The sequence below is a fragment of the Oryza sativa genome, chromosome 2 (genome assembly GCF_034140825.1).
Source record: "Oryza sativa Japonica Group chromosome 2, ASM3414082v1".
In the NCBI taxonomy this organism is placed as follows: domain Eukaryota; kingdom Viridiplantae; phylum Streptophyta; class Magnoliopsida; order Poales; family Poaceae; genus Oryza; species Oryza sativa.
This window is the reverse complement of record NC_089036.1, coordinates 24,201,497-24,211,836: the sequence shown is the minus strand read 5'-3', so window position 1 is coordinate 24,211,836 and position 10,340 is coordinate 24,201,497. Positions and strand designations below refer to the sequence as shown.

At 41.1% G+C, this 10,340-nt stretch overlaps 2 protein-coding genes and 1 long non-coding RNA gene across 4 annotated transcripts; 2 read left to right on the top strand and 1 right to left on the bottom strand.

Moving 5' to 3' along the window:
* Positions 1-191: 191 nt before the first annotated feature.
* Positions 192-3,033, top strand: LOC4329918 (uncharacterized). The gene is made up of 3 exons (XM_026022683.2): positions 192-343; positions 1,073-2,018; positions 2,582-3,033. The coding sequence occupies exons 2-3, from the start codon at positions 1,113-1,115 to the stop codon at positions 2,741-2,743; spliced, it is 1,068 nt and encodes a 355-aa protein (XP_025878468.1). The 5' UTR covers positions 192-343; positions 1,073-1,112; the 3' UTR covers positions 2,744-3,033.
* On the bottom strand, positions 2,912-8,914 carry LOC4329917 (BAG-associated GRAM protein 1). Of its 2 annotated transcripts, none has more exons than XM_015770649.3 (18): positions 8,553-8,914; positions 8,418-8,474; positions 8,238-8,335; positions 8,039-8,114; positions 6,718-6,846; positions 6,556-6,602; positions 6,324-6,444; positions 6,086-6,202; positions 5,830-5,859; positions 5,641-5,740; positions 5,005-5,111; positions 4,773-4,919; positions 4,579-4,683; positions 4,301-4,447; positions 4,153-4,206; positions 3,754-3,817; positions 3,603-3,664; positions 2,912-3,213 (listed from the first exon to the last, which is right to left on the bottom strand). In XM_015770649.3, exons 1-18 carry the CDS (start codon positions 8,847-8,849, stop codon positions 3,106-3,108), a joined length of 1,866 nt encoding a protein of 621 aa, XP_015626135.1. In that variant the 5' UTR covers positions 8,850-8,914; the 3' UTR covers positions 2,912-3,105. The 2 variants fall into 2 exon arrangements, with proteins under 2 accessions (XP_015626135.1, XP_066163793.1); XM_066307696.1 differs by having other exon boundaries at positions 3,060-3,208; positions 8,553-8,910.
* On the top strand, positions 4,440-7,944 carry LOC112936078 (uncharacterized). The gene is made up of 6 exons (XR_003240421.2): positions 4,440-4,810; positions 5,044-5,128; positions 6,071-6,492; positions 6,739-6,930; positions 7,351-7,409; positions 7,482-7,944. It is a non-coding gene; the product is annotated as an uncharacterized lncRNA (long non-coding RNA).
* Positions 8,915-10,340: the final 1,426 nt, after the last annotated feature.

Genomic DNA, 10,340 nt, shown 5'->3' with positions numbered 1-10,340 from the left:
TGGGCGGCGGTGCCGGAGGAAGAAGAAGAAGACGGCTAAGCACACCCCCACACACCGTGCCGTATCCATTTTCGCTCCACGGGCCGTCGGATCGACGATGCACGGTCCAGATGGGCTGGATGGGCTACAGAAGGACGGCCACGCGGCCCATGAGTCCATTGATGACCTGTTCTTTCCTTCCTCCTCTTCTCGTGGGCCTTCTTCTCTCTCCCCCTCCCCGTGGCGCTGACGCGACGCGCTCTCCTCCGGCGAGGTCTCTGACTCTCCAGCGCTGCGCGGCGCCGTATCGCCGGCCGCGAACTCGAGGCTGGGCTGGGCGGGCGTATCGTTCCTGCTCCCGGAGGTAACCACCCTCCCCTCCTCCGCATCCTCTCGACGGCGCGTAGCCTTCTGTCCGCCTCTCGTTTCCGGCGTCGCTTCGCTTACCAGTTGCTAGGATCCTCGAGGTGTGCGGCGGTGTTCCCGTTTCGTCCGATGCGCCGATTGAGTCTTCGATTGCTATTATCATAGGAGATGGATTGTTTCGTCCAGTTTTCAACTTCCGTTTTTTGGCTCCTTGCATCGTTGGTGTTGTGTTGTTATTTGGTACTCGCTACTCCGTATCCCAGTGTCTCCACATTTTCGTTGGCGTTGTGCAAAGCAATCATGTCAAATGTGTGGGATGTGAAGTGCTAGATTGCCAAATATCTCATTCAGTTCTAGATTTTTCCAATGACCAATTCATATATTTGTATATTGGAGTAATTGGGTTTGATTGTGCTATAGCCTATTGCCTATAGTAGTTGGAATTGGTTTTGTTGTGCATGGACTGTATTGCTGGCAGTGGCATTATTGATCTCTAGATAGTTGATTCATATGAAACGCTTCTGACTAGGCGATGTGCAGCCCAATTGTGAGCCACGTCTAGAAGCCATTTAGGTGTTGTTTGAACAGTGACGCATCTTTGGAGAACCTTACCTGCATAAGTTTTAGGCTTCATTGCTTTGAAAATTTTATGTATGTTCTTTATAAGAATGCATGAGCATATACTAGACTAAGTACATAAATGGTTTGCTTCATTGGACCTTTTCAGAAGACTGTTATGATGATTTGAACTACTGCTTGGTATTACAATGGAGAACCTTGAATGCACAGTTGGGAAAGATGGCTTAAATTTTCAGTGCAACCTGTGTGATTCAGATGTAGTGCATTCCATGGCAGAAATCCTGCTTCGTGGATTGGCAACTGCCTCAGTTGACAGCACTACTGGTGATATCTTCAAGAGCCCATCTTCTGTAGCTGTTGGAATGAAGAGCGAGCTAGCAGAATATTTGATTCAGGGGTCCATGACGCTTGTTCGTGAGGCTGTCGACGGAGGCGAGGATCACTCAGAACAATTAATAAAAGCATCCACCATGCCGACGGAGTTCCTCTCAGACTTGATCGATGGTTTTGTAGCATCAAAACGGAACTTGTTGAGCCATGTGTCTGGGTTTTTGTCTAGCGAAACCCGCTTGAACAAAATTAAAGACTTCATACAGAAGCTGGAGATGGAGAACTTCTGGGCACCAGATGTTAGAGAGGCTACTGCAGGGACTATTCTTAAGAGTATAGACATGAAATGCATTATCCATTGCCCTGAGAGATTTGACACACAAGATAAGCTGGCTGAACACAGGAATCTGTGTAGATTTAGGATAGTAAACTGCAAAAATGATGGATGTTTAGCTTCCTTTTCTGCTAATCACATTGAGAAGCATGACTCTGTCTGCCCATTCAAAGTCCTACCATGTGAGCAGTTGTGCGAGCAGCATGTTATGCGGTGTGAGATGGACAGGCATTGTGCATCAGTTTGCCCTATGAAGCTTATTAACTGCCCTTTTTACCAGGTTGGCTGTGAATCAGCCTTTCCGCAGTGTGTTCTTGATAAGCATTGTTCAGAGCGCCTTCAAATCCATCTGATGTATATTCTTGAACTAACTACAAGACATGATGCTTTTGTTAATGATATGAATCAACGATTACACCTCCTTGAGAAGGTTAGTATTATTTGTACTGTACCCTTTGAAGCCATATTTGAACTATGCTTATAGCTTACCCTCCTTTCCTATTTAGCTTGATATCTGCTCAGTGTAAGATTAGAGAATAAAGGATTAACAATTATTCAAGTATTCAACTCAACAGCTAGAAGCAGTATGTAATTGTAGAACTAATGAAATAATACCCATGGTTTATCGGAAGGCAACCCAGGACAATCGAAGTATGGAATACCTTTTTTCACTCGTTTTGTTGGAGGACTGCATTGAATTTCATTGACTTGAGACAGAGAATGAGTACAGTTGGGCTAGAGCACACGCAATTTTTTTCGTCTGAAAAACAAGCAACTGGTTGTCTGTACTCAGATTAATTTCCTGAGCTTATGGCTCTGACAATTCTAGATATCGCAAGCAGTGGGTATATTTTTGTTTACACCAAGTTGTAATTTTTGAATCCCGCTGGGGCTTGTTACCCATAATTATTAAGGGAAATATGCATGTATTTCTGATGAATCAGTTCCCAAATAGGATATCTGGATTAATTACTATTTTCAATCTTATTACAGGCCCAGTCACTGAATGAACTCTCTGGGGCTTTAGATAACAGAACCCTCACTCTAACAGCAAAGGAGCAAGAAGCAAAGATCAAGAAACTCGAACAGGATCTCAAAGTGCAAGAGACAAAGCTGAAGAAACTTGAAAGCGAGTTTAAGTCAGGGAAAGTGTGAATACATCCTTCGGCCATCCCGGCTAAAAAGAAGTGTGAATGCGTGATGTTGTGATTATAGTGTTACTGTAAAAAACCAGGGCGTCATACTTTAGTAGCTGTAAATAATAATTAGCACCTCCTTACAGTTTACCATACTTCTGTGTGTTGTTCATGTACGATAAGAAAATAAGGTTTAGAAAAGTCAGCTTCTCTTGAATTCTTTTGTTAGTTTGAAGTAACAGTGTTTGATCTTTTCTGTATCATGCAGTAAGTACATATATATTGTGGAGATGAAGTTCATTTGGATCATCTGCCATCTTCTTCAATGTGCTGGAAGTATCTGTCGGTGGGAACTACACATGGGTTTACAACTACAGTTTTTCATGTTAAAGATATTGCCTCAATTTCATGACTGGCTTGGTTGTTTGACTCTTCTTTTAGGACATAGTCACAGGCAGCTTCCAAAATCTTGCAAACCTCTCTCCTGTACTGCAACATATCATGTCAAGAAGAAACCATTAAATCCTGTTTTTGGAGGGGAAACAAAATCTTTAAAGTGTCTCTGTTACCATATGGTTGCATAATTAGAGGGCTTTGTGGTACAGAGTGCCCTAGAATCAATTGTTATCACCCATTTGTCTTGCATCTAATTTTTCAGTGGTGGTGACTGCTTTTCCACGGCATTAAGATCAAGGAGTTCTTAAGTCTGGGAACTTTGGTGACTGGTGAAATCATTTTACGAAGTGACACAGGAGGTTAGAATTCTGAACTATTGTTCATCCCTTTTTTTATGCCATAGAGTTGTGAAATTTGAAGTAGAATAATGTGTTCCTAGTCTCATATTCATTTTAGGCCACCTTAAGATAGTATTAGCATACCTCATCAGTTGCTCCAGACTTTATTTTGGATTGCAAAATGCACCATTTCTTCATGTTTACTCCTATAATGTGCATAAGCATAATGTAATATTTAACAGAAACATCTTTTGCTAGCAAAAGTTTAGCTTAATACAATGTATAGCCAACTTACCAATCTTTATATCAACTTGACATGTTGAACTGGAGGTTGTTCTTAGATGCCACCTGCAGTGGATCTATGACCAAGGTATCAATGGCAATTCCTCTCTCAGGAAAAATAATTACATCTTACTGGGAAGAGTGAATATTTTGTGGTTTTATACAGAGAAAGAAATGGTTAAAGACGGGCCACTTGGTCTCCTCTTCATTAGCATTAGTATCTATTGTGCAAAATGAGTACTTTACTATATTAACTTCTTAGACAATAGAAAAGATTGCTGAAAAGACATAGAAACGGAGAAGCAAGTAACAAGTTCTCACAAAATTACTACTTTCCTGACCAAACAATCTTTCTAATATTTCAAATTTTCTATTTCTATTTGTTCGTGTTGTCAATAATGGTGGCAAATACCTCAAAGTAAGAACCAAATGGAACATCATGTGCCTGATGCTTTGTCTCATAGATCTGAAATGAGATAGTAAGTCATAATTTCATTAAAGAAGAAAAATCAAGAAAACCTGATTCACAGTGGACCTATCTGTTACTAATTTAATCTTACCAGATTTGTTTTGTTCTTTGAGAAAGAAGCACGTTGCCATTCTGTCACTGCAGTATCTGGGGGACATAAAGGACTGTGGCATAGAGACCTGAACATCACTTCGCGGATCTTGCCGCCATACTCATCTGAGGGGTACCACTTGCTAAGCTAGAGAATGAAAAATCAAAACACTATAAATTAAAAAAATGTTGGTTATGCTACCAGTCACTAGATTAACACATCCAAGGATTGACATAGCAAATAGAACATGCGATTGGTGCTACTGACAAAATAGGAACCTTTAAATCTGTATCTTTTCTTCCATGTCGATACTGCTGGAAAAACATTGAATTGTCACCTAATATGATACTGAAGAACTTCTCAGATGTGCCAGGGAAGGTTTTCTGATGGACAATGTCATGTTGAAAATTAGGGGGGAAAGGGATAACAAATTGTGCATTGAATATGTAGGAAAACAACTTGGGATGCTCACACTGGTTGCATCTACAAGAACATGTTCATTGATGAAAGGTTGGAATGCTTTTGCTTGTTCAATGCTTCTTTCTGCTGTCTTTAGGTCATCTATTTTGCTACAGATGACATCGCTGCTTCTTCTTTGTTGAAGTGAATGCATTCTGACCTGTTTGTAGGAAAGCATTACAGATGCTCAGATAATTTCTGCAAAATCAACAGAAAATATTCAAGCTAGAATAATTTCTGGATACCTGTTTTTCAGCTTCTAAGGTTGCCCTGTAACTCTGCAGAGCATTCTCCAGGGCCCGAAATGTGCGGTTTCTATTCCAGAATGATGTGAATTTGTACCTGATTCTTCCTGAGAAATCAAGCCAGGTATTTTCAACAGAAAATCTCTACATAGATTTCTAACATGAATAGTTAATCTAAATTGTATACTCCCTCCGTCCCAGAATATAAGAAGTTTTAGAGTTGGACACGGTTATTAAGAAAGTAGGTAGAAGTGAATAGTGGAGGGTTGTGATTGGATGAGTAGTGGAGGTAGGTGGGAAAAGTGAATGGTGGAGGGTTGTGATTGGTTAGGAAGAGAATGTTGATGGAGAAGTTGTTATATTTTGGGATAAATCCTGAGGGCTAAAAGTTGTTATATTTTGGGATAGAGGGAGTATCTATTAGGTTTATGATTTTCTTTGCTAGCGCAACTTTTACTGGTAAAAGCCACTTCTTTTAGAGTAACTCAACTTGAAAATGATACAGTTCAAGCTCTCTGGAGTTCAAACTTGCACAAATGTGGTAATTCGATTCTATGATATTAAACTACTTTTCCAATTTAGGCATTTTCTTGAATCCAACGTTTTAAAAATTATGAGATTGAGCCAATAAATTACCATTTTGACTGCATGAAGGGGGTGTTCCATGACCACCTGAACCGGTACGAAGAAAAATAGTAATTGCTGGGTTGATAAGGGAATGCTGACTTCTTTTTATCTGCGGGATAAAGTGATGTGGATGTCTACTATCTCAGCTGATAGAAAGCAAATACTAAGTCCACGGAAAGAGCTTCGTAGGTTGCATACCTCATCTATATCTTGTAATGGAATAATCACCTAAAAAATTGCAGGTCTTAGAAAGCGAACTGGAAGTTCTCAAAATAAAAGTAATAAGCTCAAGAAAATCATCTAAGGGATAATAAGTGTGTAAATTTACTTAACAATATTTCCATGCTGTTATTGATTTACCATGGAGATAACTAGAAAGGAGCATAAATAACAATGTTCAGCTTCAAGTAAAATAATTAAGCAATGCATGTTTCTTCAGATCCATGTACTTTACATTCAACTGTTTGGAGAATACATTGGAGTGGAAGCACAGATGCCATAAGGAGATGTACATACGCCCATGGTGCAGGAAAGACCTCTCCAGAGCACAAGAATAACTTTGGTGAACAATCTGGAAGTACAAGAGACAGATGGAATGTTTCAGCATAAGAAACATGAATCATCATGAGGAAGAGTCAATTCTGATGAGTATGAAATACTGTATAAGCAATTGTAATATCAGGAATTAATACTTCATCATGAGGAAGTTCAAATATAGCTTGTAGAAGGCCACTATCTTGAGTTATTGGCAGGTATTGCTTGCTTAGCATCATCGTTCTCTCGGACTCGATTCCAACACATTGGTCAAACAGACTGGAGAAAGAGGGGAAAAAGGAAAATAAGAAGATTGCTTATCATCAGGTATGCTGCTTCCCCCTCCCCCCCTCCCCCCCTCCCCCCCCCCCTCTTCCTGATTAAGATTACCTCTCAGAAGTCAGAAATACTTTAGCTGAGCTAAAACGCAGGCAGATCTGCAACCATATTTCGTTAATTGTAAATACATCCTTAAAAGTTCATTGAATATTTGAAGTACAGCAATAGTGGTAAGTTAGACAATATCACTTATTCATCAATTTTACACTTTACCTGACCAGATTTACTGTCCAGGTCGAACCAAGTAGCTCCTGCTTCGTCTTCACCGAGAACGGCTACAGTTACAGATCCAATAACTTTGCACTTGCACACTGTGTCCCAGTCGTACATTGTTATGGTTACCTATATACAGAAGAGTATATCAGGCAGGCAACCAAAGTTCGGCATCAAATGTTAAAAGGAGCTCATCTTTTGAACGGTTTCATTGTAAGTATCAGTCACAGCTGTTGGGTAAGAAATATTATGGGGGAATTGTATCTACTCAGATTTTTACTACTCCATCCGTCCCAAAATATAAGACGTTTTAGAGTTGGCCACGGTTATTAAGAAAGTAGGTAGAAGTGAATGGTGGAGGATTATGATTGGATGAGTACTGGAGGTAGGTGGGAAAAGTGAATGATGGAGGGTTGTGATTGGTTGAGAAGAGAATGTTTGGAGAAGTTGTTAAATTGTTATATTTTGGGATAAATTCTAAGGGCTAAAAGTTGTTATATTTTGGGACGGAGGGAGTACTTAATTTCCATCCTTTTATTTTAGATAATGGAAACTTTTATTGAACTCGGCCTTTCCATTCTTTTGTAGTACAATGTTTTTCTAGGCTAAACCTTACTTTTGAATCATTGACAGGAGCAGTGCAAAACTGCAAATGTCACATTAGAGAAGCTAGCTGATGCTGCACGTGCAAGGTAATGCAAAGCATATGCACCAGCAAGTATAATTTATTGTTCTGCTTGCTACTCATAATTTCTGCTACTCAGCTGGTCGCCAATTATGCTGTGTTATTTGGACCACCATTTTTCTGACGGGAAGAAATCTGCCACATGATTATGACAAAGCAAAGTGACTTTGAGAATTTTACCATGCGACTTTCTGCTACAATTCTGAAAGCTCAGCTGCAAGCCAGGCAGCCAGCAATATATACCGCTTGGCCGAAGGATCCAAATATCTAATCAGCAAGGATGAAAAGTAGTACTAGTACAATAGTGCAAAAGTATAGCTTTGTATCAGGGACCAAGGCTGGCATACACCCTGTGCCGTTTTTCACATAGCATTTGTCTAATCTGAATCCATCACACTCATACGTTTTTGCTTTTCTCGCACGCTTAAGATGAGAAAAACAGACTGGATTAAAGCTGGATTAACTATTTTATCTTTTTGGGGGCAACCTGAGACACTATGATTAGAGTTTCTTGGTGTATAATGGAATTGTAATGATGGACACTGCATCACCTTTTCACTTGTGACACAGAAACTTGGAATGCAATTGAGAAACATATCAGAAATTCGAATTCACAACATGGCAAACTGTTGGTACCTCAACTGGGAGCTCTCTAACCAGGAAGTTGAACTCCTCCCCCCACAACGGGTTTCTTGAGCTAGGCACCATGGAACTGCAAACGCATTAGGCCATGCTTGCTTTTTAGAATGATTTTTTAGCTCAGACATGATTATATTAGAACAAAATACTGTGTGAAGATGAGGCATAGCGCAGAGAAGTTGTAATGGCAGGTGACCTGAAGCGTCTCTGCTCGCCGCAGGAGATGACGGCGTAAGGATCGGAGCTCCCGTTCAAGTTGGCGCCGATGAGGTACTTGGCACAGAGCAGCTCCAGCTGATTGCAAAAACAGAAAAAGGCACACGGAAACAATTCAGACATGGAGTCAATTAACCTTGCAGATAATATAAGCAAGTACCTTGATCACATAGCTGGTTCTGCCCCGAGAGTGAGGGCTACCATCTGGAAGAGCAACCTGCAATGCAAACAAATTGTTCTGATAATTAAGAAGGAAGTGCAAATGTGCAATGCAAACAAATATAATGTGGCTCACCTTGCTGGTGCCTCCAAGTTCAGCGGCCGCTGGCTTCCCCTTCGCCCGCCGGCGCCGGCAGCCGCAGCCACCACAACCACCGTCTCGGCGGCAGCTCGCGGCTGCCGTAGTGGTAGGAGAGGGCGGCGGCGACGAGGAGGAAGCCGGGGACTTGGTGCTGGACTGGACCGCCTGGTCGAGGAAGAGGAGGAGCAGTGCCGCGACGAGCAGCGCGGCCGCGGAGACGGCGACCTCCGCCTCCCACAGCGACGGCAGGAGAAAACCCCGCATCCACGAGCTGAGCCCCGCAGCCTCCATGGCAAACTCCTCGAGGCAAAAACCAAAGCTCGGTTCGTGCGGGGCGCTGCACGCATTTAAAGCGAGCCAAAGCCCAAGCGTAGCGTGGTGCAACCGCGCGGTTGGTGATCACGCTACCACTGACTAGCTAGTGAGATTGCCAAAGGCGAGAGAGCGAGCGGAAGGACACGCTCGGCCCGGGGAGCCGAAAGGCACAAGGCTACAATGATTAGAGGGCAAAATTTTTGATATAGAGAATATGGCTGTATTTAGTTCACGCTAAAATTGGAAGTTTGGTTGAAATTGGAACGATGTGATGGAAAAGTTAAAAGTTTATGTGTAGAAAAGTTTTGATGTGATAGAAAAGTTGGAAGTTTGAAGAAAAAATTTGGAACTAAACTCGGCCTATGTAATAGTACGTGCTGGCATATGCATGCTCGGACGCACCCTTCCATAGTTGATAACTGATTGTTGTTACACGGACACTATTTGTCCTGTTCACTTTCAGCTTTGTAGGTGCCAGTATTTTGATTTTTAATGTTGTGTTATGTTGAGGGGTTAGAAACCCACACTGCTTAAGTATTAGCTAAAAAACTGAAAATGGATTGATATAATTTTTATATACTTTTTAATTAACAAAATATACTATTTAGTGGTTTGGGAAACATTTTTTTCTGAAATAAAAAGTAGAAGTTGGAAAAGGGGTAAAAGAACACATGCTAGCTACACCTCGCGATTCGGGGCGCAGTGTTGTGTGGAACTGTGGACTGGGCGTTGTTGTCGTATTTTGCTACAGTGCTGGCTTTTTGCCGCTCAGTACGTTACTCTGTTAAGTGCGTAGGTTGTTCTGGAATGGGCACTCTGCATGCTTTTCCCATGTAATAGTTGCATTGTTGCAAGCCTGCCACTACGATACTTCTACACCATTATTCTCTGTTCCTCAGCAAAGCAAATATTCGGTGTCAATGTTTGCATTTATGGACTAAACTTTAATCTTTGTCACATCAAATATTTAGATACTAATTTAGAGTATTAAACATAAACTACTTATAAAACTAGTTACGTAAATGAGAGCTAATTCGTGAGACAATTTTTTAAAGCCTAATTAATCCATAATTAGTACATGTTTACTCTAGCATCACATAGCCTAACCATGGATTAATTAGGCTTAATAGATTCGTCTCGCGAATTAGTCTAGAGTTATGGAATGAGTTTTATCATTAATCTATATTTAATACGTCTAATTAGTGTCAAACATCCGATGTGACAGGGACTAAAAATTTTAGCCCTATCCAAACAGACCTACATGTACTGTAGTGATTGGACAGGAATGGCCAATGCCCAATATTATGGACAAGACATTAACACAGTCGCAAATAGCACTGATCTAGAATGTTTGAATCATGGAAATTTCACGCAAACAATTGAACAATTGGGACGGCTAGATCGACGAAGCAGAAAGAATGAAGAGCTTGTAAGTTCATGATCGAGAGCGGCAAATTGAAGTGCAAC